This window comes from Chiroxiphia lanceolata, chromosome 9, assembly GCF_009829145.1.
Source record: "Chiroxiphia lanceolata isolate bChiLan1 chromosome 9, bChiLan1.pri, whole genome shotgun sequence".
Classification (NCBI taxonomy): Eukaryota; Metazoa; Chordata; class Aves; order Passeriformes; family Pipridae; genus Chiroxiphia; species Chiroxiphia lanceolata.
Window position 1 is genome coordinate 31,050,226 of NC_045645.1, and position 12,017 is coordinate 31,062,242.

The window sequence follows — 12,017 nt, forward strand, 5'->3', positions numbered from 1 at the left end:
ACTGTTGTGGCTGGGTACTGTTTTTCACATGGTCTTCTCCGCTCTGGGAGTGTTCAAGAACACTTCCATCCCTGGAAGGGTCCAAAGCCAGGTTGGATGGGGCTTGGAGCAACCTGGTCAAGTGGAAGGTGTCCCTGCCCATGGCAGAGAGGATCTTTAAGGTCCCTTCCAACCCAAACCATTCCAGGATTCCACGTTCTATGAAAATAATTACCAGGACACACTTGAAGGAGCGTTGGGGTGACAGAGGAAGGCGTCAGCTCACCTTACACAAGCCCGTAGCTCCTTAGCAAAGACCAAGGAGTAGCAGATTCTGCTGCTCCAAAGGCCCTGCTGCTGTTTCTGTTTGATCCAAGCAGAGCACAGGTGAAACTGAGAAACATTTTACTCCATAAAATTAAAGTACAAAGCATGCAGAGAACTGGTTCTGCATTTCAGGCCTCAGCATGTTCTAATACACTCCAGCAGTAAATCTCCCTGTACACCACCCTGTTCTGTGACTCTGGAGAGCTTTGTGGCTTTAGAGATAAGTTCACAATTGCTGTTTGGCATGGTTTGGGTTTTATTCCCCCTTTCAGAACAAGAGTGTATCAGACACATCCCAACGAAGTTCCCTGCAAGCCAAGTGTGTTTCCTGCTAAAAGTCATCCCCACTATTGATGTCACACGTCCCCAAGAGCTTATCTGAATGTGGCTGCAAGGAATTTGCACAAACCATGACAAACTGGGGGGGGTCCTCAGAACACAAACTGTGGAGTTTAATCTGCCCTATTGTGCTGGTACCCAACTCTGTCTGGAGCTGCAGCTGATTAAATGAAAAGTGTTGGCCCTGCTGTGCATATTACAAACAGGGCAGGATTTCACAATAGCTTTGTATAACCCCTTTGTGCAGATATCCACGGGCTAAGGGGACTGATTAGCCTCAAATACCGCTCAGAGCAGCCAGCCAGCAGAGAACACTGGCTGCCTTTCATACCATGCCAGCAAAAATCTCGTGAGGATGGTCTCAGCGGAGTGTGCAGCCAGATTCCTACCTACCCTTCACCCCTGGGGTGAAAAAGGAAAAGGTGGCATTCTGTGCCCCACTCTCCCGTAATCCAAGTCTAGGGGGACGTTATTTATGCAAAAATTCTTTCTCCCAAAGCACTAAACCTGCTGCTGACCCTGACACCAGCAGGCACACAGCCATGGAAACCAGGGGAAGTTACACAACGGTGCAGAAGTGTTTACAGAGCCAGCTCACACACTGGCCCAGTGTTGCCTCGTGGGCAGGAGGTGGAGCTTCTGGCATCTGCGTGGGGGCTCTCCAATGAGACCCAAGGCAGCACAAGGCTCCAGCCTTCTGGGTTTCGTAACAGCAGCTCCCTCCAGTAGGGCTGAGGCATGGGAGGAGCTTGCCCAAAGTCAAATAAACACTGACATGCAGCATCTTACGAGGATGTGCAGCCTCAGCACCACAGACTGCAACAGCCAGAAGGATAAGACAGCTGAAAATGTAAGTATGTTTGCTTTCCCCTCTTCCTCAACAGCATTAGTGGCTTGTGGAATGGCATGTTCTGGCTGTGCTTACTTGTGGCAGTGGTGTAACCTACTGACTGTCCCTCTGGCCCACGTGTTAAGAGTTGCAGGAAAACCTGAACACCCCCTGGTCATATTTGTATGAACAGATAGACACTTCAAAGCTCAGCTTTCCTGTAGATCTAAAATGAACTCAACTGTAAACATCTGGAGCAGTCTTCTCAGTTTGTCTCTCCCACCCCAAAGCATTGTTTTATTTAATTAAAAAGTATTTCTAACATGCATTGACAGTACTAGCCAAAAAGTTATCAAAGCCAGAGCTGAGATCTACCCAGCAGTTCAGGAAAGGTGTGTTGGGAAGGGGTTGGAATGGGCATGTAGGCAGAAGGCAGCTCGTCCAGTAGCTACTACCAGTGTTAAAACAAAGAAACATTTACTCCTCTGCTTCCTCACATCTCCAGGGAACACATGAAGAGGATCAATGTGTTTTCTATCATGTTGTAGTGAAGAGAAAGCAAAGTGACAGCAAAGCAGCAGCATCTTTGCCCTAGAAATGACAATAAAGAAATTACTGTAGGAACTTTCAGCGTAGTTGCTGACATTTGCTTCTAGTTAAGTGGATTCCTGCTTTGTTATGCTTTGTAAACACCACTGACAAAAAGTCTACTGGAGTACAACTGCCCAGCAGCCCCTGGTGACCATCGCTGTGGTCAGGGCTGCTGAGGATGAGGTACCTTCAGGCTGGGACAGGGAGGGGACAGCACCTGCCTTTAACTGCTGGCATCAGTGTCCTGCTGTGGGATTCTGGGACCTCCCCTTGCTCTGTGGGAACAAGTGAAGGAGCTGCTGGGAGAAGCTCAACAGCACTACACAACTTAATTTTAAAGATTCTAAGGTTTGTTTAGTTTGGTTTTGGGTTGTGTGTTTTGTTGTTTTGAGGGTTTTTAATAAGCTTTTCAACCTCAGCTCCCCAAAAGAATTCCTCCAAAGCAGGGTATGGAAGGGGGATTAACGGTATTCAACAGTACTCCACATGTCACAGGAAGATGGAAACAGTAGTTAAGTAGCATAGTTGTTGACTTTAGAAAAGATGTTCTGTTACCCAACAAAACATGTAACTGAGCTATAATCTGAGAAAACAATGTCCTGTGACCTAGGAAGCAAGATAATTGCTGAATTAACCACATGCTGTCTTTACAACATGAAGTGCAAAGGACAGTGATATAACAGGAAAGCTGAGACTGTCAGGATATAGGTTACATGCTACAATCTGCCTGGTAATGACAAAAGTCATAAATGAAGGCTCCTAAAATCTCAAGGCTTTTAATCAGATGTGATTATTTCAATGGTGATTTTGAGTATTTTCACTTGCTTTGTTTTGGGACAGCGTCTTCAAATTTTCAGCTTTTTCCTCCTGTGTGAAGGAAAGAAAGTATTCATTCCTAAATGCAGAAAATCTCATTTATCCACAGGGCCCTGAGGCTAAAGGCTTTTAGGAAAGGTATCAGCTATTATGAGACACCAAATAAAGTTAAGGCCAAGTTAACTTTGAAGTTTAGGCAAAGTCATTATGAGAGGCCAAATAAGTCAATACCAGAGCACCCACCAAGACCAGTGTTTTTCATCCTGGAGCAAACAGACTGAAATCCTCAAGTCCTTTTTACTTGCAGATTTCCACAAAACTCCCACTTGCAGAATTTCCACGTTCTGTTTTGCTGCCAGGAAATGCCTTTTTGTCACAGAGAAGTGAAGGCGGGGTAATCTGAGAGATGAACACTCCCACAGCAGCCAAGAGGCAGTTTCTTGGTTTTGGTTCTGTTCCTGAGGACTAAAATGATTTCAGCTCTTTTTTGTTGAATCAGTGGGGAGGATAAGCAGGAATTCAGGCTTCTCACCATTTCAGGGACAACTGAACCATTAGGCAGAAAGCCCTAGTGCTTTTTCTGCTCATTAATACCAGATTTAAGAGACACCAATGAACTGTGTCTGCCTTTCAGCTCTGGCAAGATGATCAAATCCTTCAAGCAAACATTCCTGTCCCTGGACCTGCAGTCACCTCGGTGGAGCTCAACAGAGATGATGGTAAGTGCAACAATGCTTTCACGCTGATTTGGAAACAGTAGCTATTAATTTTGGTCATCTTTAATACCCATCTCCTGGTTACTGTGACTTTTGCTCCCTTGCAGGCCAAGGACTATGAACTGCGTCAGTATGAGACGGCCAAGTGGGTGAGCACAGTCATCAGGGGGGAAAGCCAGAAGGAAGCCATGCGCCAGGGCTTCTGGAAGCTCTTCCACTACATTCAGGGAAAGAATGAGAGAGGTAGGATCTGCTGGGTCTGAAAGGCAAGGTGATGAAGATGAGTAGTACAAAACAGAGGCGCTGGAGAATGCAGCTTTGACAACTGTCTTTCCCCTCCTCTAGAAATGAAGATTGACATGACTGTGCCAGTGACCTGCCTGGTGAAATCTGGCTGCACAGACTTCAAGATCTCGTTTTTTGTGCCCTTTGAACACCAGGACTCCACCCCCCAGCCCCTGGACTCGGATGTGTTCGTGGAGGAGCGGAAGGCAGCGGCGATCTTTGTCCGGTGAGCACAACCAGCACAGCTGGCAGCACACCAACCCAGCTCACTGGTTGCCCTCACTGAGCTGTGGGCTACTCTTTCTTGGAGGATTTTTACTTGGGTATATACCCTGCTGTCCCCAGAGCTTTCACTGCTCAAACCCAAGCATTTGGAAATATTACATTCAGGTGTCTTATTAAGAATGAAATGACCAAGTTTCAAAATGTTACTTTTTGAGCCTACTCTTGAATACATTACAGTGGGTTTTATGCAGGTGCAGCCTCCAGAATCTAGAGTTTGTGCTACAAAACATCCAAACCACTTTTCTAGCACCCTTAAGGTGCAGTCTTAAACTCCCACACTGCATGGCAGTTCTTTATTACAGGAAATACACCTGGGCCGCATGTCAACCAACTCTCAGAATCAAAATCAACTTGGGTGGTTAGCTGTTTCAAGTCCTGCTTTTAAAACCAGCATAAACAGCCATATGCTCTTAAGCAGCTTGTTCTCCTTAGTTTAAGTAGTAACTGCATCACAAGTGTTTAAACACTGTATGCTTTGCAAACCTGAAATCTCCTTCTGTGCAAATTAAAACCAGGGGCTTGAATTCTTAATTAAAAAAACCCCCCTTTTCACTTCTACCAGGTCCTTTGGTGGCTTTGCCTCCCCAGAGAAATATGCTGAGGAAGCTGAAGTCTTGGCCAGAACCTTAAGAAACAGAGGCCAACCATTCCATGAAGACTTCTTCTATACTGCAGGCTATGACAGTCCCTTCAAGCTCTTCAACAGGCACAATGAAGTGTGGTATTTTAAAAAGTAACATGGTGGGGGGAATATTAAGAGGCTACTAATCAGCTCTGGATGAAAACAGACCTTATTAATGGCTTTTGCTTTAGTGCAGAAGAGATTTAATTTGCACATGGACACAGAATGTCTAATTCATCTTCTCTAGGATGAAATACTATTGTGGCTAAAATGATCTCAAGCTCTGTCTACAAAATGTAATTTAAATTCAAGTAGATTGTACCAGGTAGAGTAGGAGGGAGATAGTACAAGCTTACTCTTAATTGAGAGGTTCTAGGGAACACCAATAATCTGAAACTAATCCTTCCTAAAGTTTGGATGTCTAGTTTTACTTCTCATTAGATAGAAGTGCTACAGCAACAGCTCAAGTGTCACGGAGAATTCAGTTCTCCATAGAGCTGACTTTTCCAATACTGACATCAACCCTGAGACAGAGGAATTTAAAAATGAATTTTTTATAGAAATCTATCATTAATGAGTTTTGGGAAGCAGAAACACCTTAGCAGGCCTTCCTGCTTTGTAATGAATAACTTGGTTTTTTAATTGGTAGTATCAAAATCCCCCACCTCTTCACTTTTTTCCCCTCGTGGAGGCCAAATCCTGTGTTGCTCAAATCCAGTGGAAAAGGGTTAACAAGTCCAAGCAGTGTGCTTGTTCTGTGCACACCTGGACACATAACACCAGGATTACTGGGGGCATTTTAGTATTAAATGAAGTAGTAGTAAGTTTAGTAGCTCTCACCTACAACACACTAATTACCCCTTTAATTGTTTGCCTTTGTCTAAATGTTGGTATTGGCCAGGCCAGCTACAGCCTGCACACCAGCAGTACTGGACACCCCAGTTAAGACACTTGCAAGCATTTCACCTAATTTAGTCCCTGGTCTAAATCAAGCATTTGAAGCTTTTATACAGTAGCCTAGAGCTGTTTCACACCAAGCTGTTCCAGTCAGAAAGGAGGTCACAACAACAGGCAGATTTTGAAGATTTTTATTGGCTCCAACCAGCATCAGGCAAACATTACCAGTGGGGTAAAAAACACTTGGGCTTTTTAATGCTGTTCATTCAAGTGTAGCCCATTATACTGCAATCCTCCACCTAGTAAGACAGACATAAGAACCACTGTAAGACAGCAAACCACCACAAGACACTTGCTGGGAACATCTCAGCCCTTAGAATTTCATCTCTGTTCAGTGAGAGAGTTCAAGCTAAGGTTATCATCACTTGTTCCAGCAAAGAAATGTCTTAATTACTGCAGTTACACTCACCTTCTCAGTTCTTCATACAGTAATTGCAGAGTTGCTTCCTCACCTAAAGCCAGAAGAAAACACAATTAGCACATGCAGTAGCACAAGTGGTACAGGTTCCACATCAGCTCTGTAACCTCAGCACAAAGTGGAACGGAAAGGGTAAAATCACACTAATTCATCTGGCAGAATCAATCTCATCAGTGGCTACAAACATTCCCAATAACAGATAATACAGTTCAGCTGTTGGACTTACCAAGTGAGGCTGCAAACAGCACAGTCCTTTCCTGAGAAGAGAGGTACTTTCAGAATAACAGATCAGCAGCACTACATGCAAGTTTGTTTATCTATGAATTCCTATTCACCAAACTAATTTTACCTGGGGGAAGGCTGCCTTTCAGCTGGCAACTCACAAGTTCAACTTGCAACACCCAAATACAGGAGACACAAAGCTTACAAATCCTAACTGAATTGGAAATACAGAATTACAAACATTGGAAGAAACAGGGTAAGTACAAAGCTACTACTTGCTTTGTGATGCTGTCTCTCCCCATTAGAAAATTGTATTTAATGAGTTTAGATACCCAAATTACAAGTCTCATAGAAATCATCCCAAGAACCTATCTTTAAAAATGAGAACCAGTCTGTTGGGAAACAAGATCATACAGCAAATATCTAGAACTTGAGTCTAAATTTGTGTAGAGCCAGCATAAAGATCAGCAAAAATTGCTGAGAAGTGACAACCAGAATATAGGGTTGTTTTTCTTTTAAGTCCACAGTGCAACATTGCAATAAACTCCCAATTTTTAGAGTCATTGAGACCACATCTTCTGTACAGTCAGAACTCCACACCAAGTTTACCACTGACTACACTTGGGTACCTGCTCAGAAACAGCCCTTCCTTTTCATGGAAAATTCAGAACTACACAGAAGCGCATTCTTGCTTCAGGCACATGTTTATTCCCACAGTAAATGGGAGCAGGAGAATCAGAATACAATAAAGGGAACACAAATCAGATCTCTTACAGATCACCTTTTAGGTACCACTACCTAGGCATTCAGCACAAAGACAGTATTCCAGGAATTACAAACCCCCATGTACTCTACACTTACCTCAGGCACATCCACCACCTTGTTTCTCACAGGAACTCCCCACGAGATTCACCTTGTAAAGAAGTGAAATTTTACTAACACTCTCTCCTTGGCAGTGCTTCAGGATTTAGTTTGAATGTGGGTACTGTTTCAGCACAAGAGTTGTCCTCAGATTCTTTCAGAGAGATTCCCATTGCTTAGAATTCATCACAAACAGTACATGCTTAGAGCAGCTTGATGTTGTGCCACTTTTGTCTCATTCACATCATGCAAAAGCCCTGATCTACCATTTAAGAAAAATAATTCACCATAGTAAGCCCTGAAGATTAATGCTACTCCCTGCAAGAGCCCACTACTTAATTAAAAACAGTAATTAACTACTGGCTTTAGTGAGCACAAGCTCTGTGCTACCAGGTTACCACACACTCATTAACAAGGAACTCAAGGAGTCCATAGCAGTTGGACATTCCAAATGGTTCCTATTACTTCTTCTCAGTTACAGAAAACACTTAAAAGTTTTAAAGTATGAGATATGCAGCACCTTGGGTGAGTGAACCCTGCAGGCTGCTGCCAATATGTGGGGCTTTTACCTGGTAAAGGTAATAAAATCCTCCAGAAACCTTCTGCTTGGTGCAGCAGCTGCAATTATAGGATCTACTAACTTCCCCATCCCCTGTATCACACAGTTTTGAGCAGTTCACATCCATGTGCTGGCGACTTACCTTTTGCTGGCAGTACTCCCAACCGCCCCACTTCCCGGCTCCACTGCACCTGGAATAATGCAAACTATCAGGACAGCACGGAAAGCAGCAGAGGAGGGTGGAATCTCAGTCAGGTGCCTGCAGTCAGATAGAGCTAATGGCAGACCTCCACAACTGGAGTCAGGGCAGTCACATCTCATCACACAGGCAGCTCTGTCAGTCCCTGCTCTAGGCCAAGGCTGCAAATCCACCAGCAGTGCCATCAAGGCCACTCTCTGTGCTCAGCTCTTCACTGGGAGCTCACACTAGCCTGCCAAGGCTGGGCCTTATCCAGGCAGTTCCCCCTTTAAACATCCTCCTGTTTTGGCTGAGATGGCAAGCAGCAGACAACACCAGCCACTGGCCCCTTCCCCCCAGGTAACAAGAAGGTAAATACTTCACTTTTGGGCATATTTTGGAATATTGATACTTGCAGAATTAATCAAATACCCACCTTGCAAGGAGAAACATTTTGGAAGCCTGCAGAGAAAAATTTCCTATTAGACAAGGTCCAGCAGGAAGTTTAAGCATAAGAATAGTTCCAGTAAAATACTGTATCAGCATTTGGTCAAGTTTTGTCCTCATAGGGATCAGAGACCTGATTCAACATCATCTACAGTAGAGGCTGCCTCACCTCCATCCCCTCCCAGAGGAAAAGTCAGCTCCCAGCAAGCTCCAACACTCTAGTAAGTTTATCCCTCAGCTCCACAGACAACCGAAATCGCAGGAAGGAGCAAACTTCTGAAGTGCAGAGTTCAGTGACATCAACTCTGTGTAAATACCCCAGCCATGCTAAGCCAGGATAAGCATTTTGGGCACTAAATTCAGAGTACTATGGCATTCACCACTCAGGTTTAACAGGCACTTTCCAGAAATCTTTACCACCACAATTACTTCCTGCTTTATAGTGTAACACAGGAAGCTGAACTTTCCAGAGAAAACACAAGGAATTTGCAGACGTCTCCAAAAGCAAACACCCAAGCCCAAATGCAGCAGACAAAAGTCCAATAAACCATAAAAATGGTTTATTACCTGCAATTAGGAAGGCCTTGGCTTCACCAACACCAGTAACAGATGAAATAGCTTCTCACACAAGAGGCACAGGTCTCCTCCGTCCAGGGCAATCTGTAAAGCAACAAAACCCTTTCAGAAGTTGGAGCACTAACACCTGATTAACCTTATTCTGCTGTACTTTTGTTTAATTTACAAGCACAGCCTACTCTATACCCTTCTATTCATCCCACTAAACTTTATGTTTATTCCATTCGCTGATTTTCTGGGATCGATTTTCAGAACACATTTACTGATCAAAAGGAAGTGTTTCCCTCTCAGCTTTCCACATGATTTGTCTGGAACAGCCTAAGGACAGGAGGCTGCATCAGACAGGAGCGAAAGACAGTGACAGTGTGATCATCACGGCTCATCTGTTGAACTATGCTGTCATCACAGCAGCCCCTCACACAGCAGGGACACAAATGAGTTTGGACAGACATAGGCAATGCAATGTTTACCGTTAGAGCTTCATCTCCCAGTGCCTGCAACAAATGAAAAAAAAAAAATGAGGTTATTTCAGCCTTGGTGTCCAAGCCCAGAGCTCCTGATGAGATCACAAAAGGCAGACACATCAGATAGGAGCGAAAGACAGAAGTGTTCATCACAGGATGCTCTGCTGAACTATGCCATCATCACTGTATCTGCTTTGGAATCATCCTACCAAGCAATCACCTCTTGTCACAGCTTTTACAATTACGTTTTCCCAATAAAACAAAGAAACATTCACAAATTTGAATACTAGCAAGTATAAATTGCTTCTGGTCTTAGCGGAAACTAATTTTAAAGCACATCCCATCCTTCCCGCTGCAGTGTTTTAACAACCCCATGGAAGAAACCCCACCATAAAGCACACATTTCTCACCAGGTGATGTTCCTTCTGCATGTCTGCTGAGTGCAGGAGTCAAATCCTGAAGGAAAAAAAAGCTTGTGAATAGGATATTCAGCACTCAAAGCATTGAGGGGAACTCTTAAGTTGCTGTGCCTCAGAAAACTGTAATGGTGGTAAAAGTGCTCATCACTCTCTTGGTCAAGAGTAGCAAATAAGTGTCATCATTGTGGCACCAGAGGGAAAACCTGGCTCAGGGAATTGTCTGACCACTGACGTATGTTATCAGAGCAAAAGACACTGCCCAGACAAACCCTAAGCATAATTTCATGCTGAGAAACATTATGTATTACCTTGTGAAGTGGCGTCAAGGCTGTGCATTTGGTGGCAGATCTGGAAGAGAAAGAACAGCTTCAGGAGTTTGTAGAAGTGGGAGCCCCTCTGGCAGCCACACCAAGCACAGAAAAAAGCCTCAGCACAAAGTTTTCAGAAATCACTTCTGTCCACTACTCTTTATACTGAAACCATCACAGGCTCTGTAGTCCAGTCAACAGCAATCTCCTCAGTTACACTTTTTCTGCAATGTGTTCCAAGTTATTTATTGCTCTGTATAGTGAAGCAGCAGTAATGCAGGAAAAAAGGGATCTGGGGTACTCTTGTGGTCTGGTTACAGGATGACCAGCTGTTTAGAAACAACAGGAGCCTCCCAAATCCTTTCCAGGACAAAGAAAGGGGTGACTTTTCTCAGTAAGCAAATAAGGAGTGCTTGAGGAGACACCACCACCAGTGCTGATCCTGTAACTCCCTGATGCAAGAGTACTCCAGTTTAATTGGTGTACATGAATCCACGTATTTTTTCATTTAAACTCTCTATTTTAGAAGCAAAACTTACCTGTTTTGAAGCCACAAGAAGGAATAGTATAGCTGATGCATCTTAAACTGAAAACAAGAAAATATATTAGCTTTTCTTCTTTAAAGAATGTTATTTTTACAGATACCTCTTTGAGAGATGCAAAGTAAAATTCAAAACACGCTGAGTCTTAAAGCCCCCCTCGACACAATCTAAATTTCTGCTCTTTGATCAAACAAGGACACAAGAAATAACTGCTGCCTGTATTTTTACGCAGAACAGAACCACTGAAGTACTTTACTTTCTACAGCTTAAATTCTGCTGTTCGATCAACGGATCAGCCCCGTGACCTTTGGCAGCTCAGAAAGGCCCACGTGGCGCCTCAGTCATCTCAGACAGCCCACAAGCCTCCCGTGCCCAGCTCAGATCCGTTGGCATTCATCAGTCACCCTCTCAGATGTCCCTACCAACGCAGTTCTCATCATGTGCGGGCATAAGGGAGTCCGAGTGAGCCACTGCTCTTTAAACGTCCACAATCACAGGATATGCTGAGTTGGAAGGGGCCCACCAGGATCAGTCCAACCCCTGTCCCTGCACTAACACCCCAACAATCTCCCCCTGTCCCTGAGACCCTTGTCCAAGCGCTCCTGGAGCTCTGGCGGCCTTGGGGTCGCGAGGCCAACCCTTAATCCTTTAAGGCATCGTGTGCACATTTCGGTAGCGGAGGATATCCTTAATCCTTCCACAACGCTACAATCGCATTTTGCACATTTATCCGCCAAAGCAACCACCTTTAAAGCCCAGCGCACAGTGAAAAAAAGGTACCAACCCACAGAACCCGGGGACCCGTAATGCTTACATTTGCAGCGGGCCCATCCCGCACTGCCACATGCCAGGCGCGTTTCCCACGGGAAAAGGGCTCCTGGGTAAGACCCCACAACTCAGTGCCTCGTGTATTACCCCGCACTCCTAAGCTGATACCCCCAAACCCGTGTGGGCCCCCACGGGACCCCGCTCGCACAGCGCCGAGGTCGCCATGAGGCACAGTACCAGCGGCCTAGGCCCGGCGGCGCAATCAACCCCCATCCTCCCGCTCCAGCGCTCACCGGGGACCGCACCGCACCCCGAGGGCCCCCGCAGCGCCCCGCCGACCCACCCGGGGGCAGAACAAGCGCGCACTCACCGCGGGGGCCGCACGAGGCCCTCTCGCACCTCCGCGCCTCAGGAACAAAAAGACCGCGAGCTTCCTGTGCGGCCTTTATATAGGGTTGGTAATCACGTGACTTTGCGCGGCCCCACCCCCTCTGGACGCACTCCGCGGG

General features: G+C 45.3%; 1 protein-coding gene, 1 long non-coding RNA gene and 7 other non-coding genes across 10 annotated transcripts; 1 reads left to right on the plus strand and 8 right to left on the minus strand.

Moving 5' to 3' along the window:
- The first annotated feature begins 1,309 nt into the window (after positions 1-1,309).
- HEBP2 (heme binding protein 2) lies at positions 1,310-9,749 on the plus strand. The gene is made up of 5 exons (XM_032697078.1): positions 1,310-1,495; positions 3,516-3,600; positions 3,705-3,840; positions 3,943-4,108; positions 4,730-9,749. The coding sequence occupies exons 2-5, from the start codon at positions 3,526-3,528 to the stop codon at positions 4,902-4,904; spliced, it is 552 nt and encodes a 183-aa protein (XP_032552969.1). The 5' UTR covers positions 1,310-1,495; positions 3,516-3,525; the 3' UTR covers positions 4,905-9,749.
- On the minus strand, positions 6,269-6,343 carry LOC116791360. The gene has a single exon (XR_004358713.1). It is a non-coding gene; the product is annotated as a small nucleolar RNA SNORD47 (small nucleolar RNA).
- LOC116791354 lies at positions 7,370-7,445 on the minus strand. The gene has a single exon (XR_004358706.1). It is a non-coding gene; the product is annotated as a small nucleolar RNA SNORD79 (small nucleolar RNA).
- On the minus strand, positions 9,336-9,422 carry LOC116791362. The gene has a single exon (XR_004358716.1). It is a non-coding gene; the product is annotated as a small nucleolar RNA snR60/Z15/Z230/Z193/J17 (small nucleolar RNA).
- LOC116791261 lies at positions 9,460-11,967 on the minus strand. Of its 2 annotated transcripts, none has more exons than XR_004358664.1 (5): positions 11,879-11,967; positions 10,738-10,784; positions 10,199-10,238; positions 9,882-9,927; positions 9,460-9,501 (listed from the first exon to the last, which is right to left on the minus strand). It is a non-coding gene; the product is annotated as an uncharacterized LOC116791261 (long non-coding RNA). The 2 variants fall into 2 exon arrangements; XR_004358665.1 differs by having other exon boundaries at positions 10,738-10,778; positions 11,879-11,965.
- Positions 9,583-9,663, minus strand: LOC116791364. Its single transcript, XR_004358718.1, has one exon. It is a non-coding gene; the product is annotated as a small nucleolar RNA snR60/Z15/Z230/Z193/J17 (small nucleolar RNA).
- Positions 9,999-10,080, minus strand: LOC116791353. The gene has a single exon (XR_004358705.1). It is a non-coding gene; the product is annotated as a small nucleolar RNA SNORD24 (small nucleolar RNA).
- LOC116791368 lies at positions 10,314-10,381 on the minus strand. The gene has a single exon (XR_004358721.1). It is a non-coding gene; the product is annotated as a small nucleolar RNA SNORD75 (small nucleolar RNA).
- Positions 11,109-11,190, minus strand: LOC116791361. The gene has a single exon (XR_004358714.1). It is a non-coding gene; the product is annotated as a small nucleolar RNA SNORD74 (small nucleolar RNA).
- Positions 11,968-12,017: the final 50 nt, after the last annotated feature.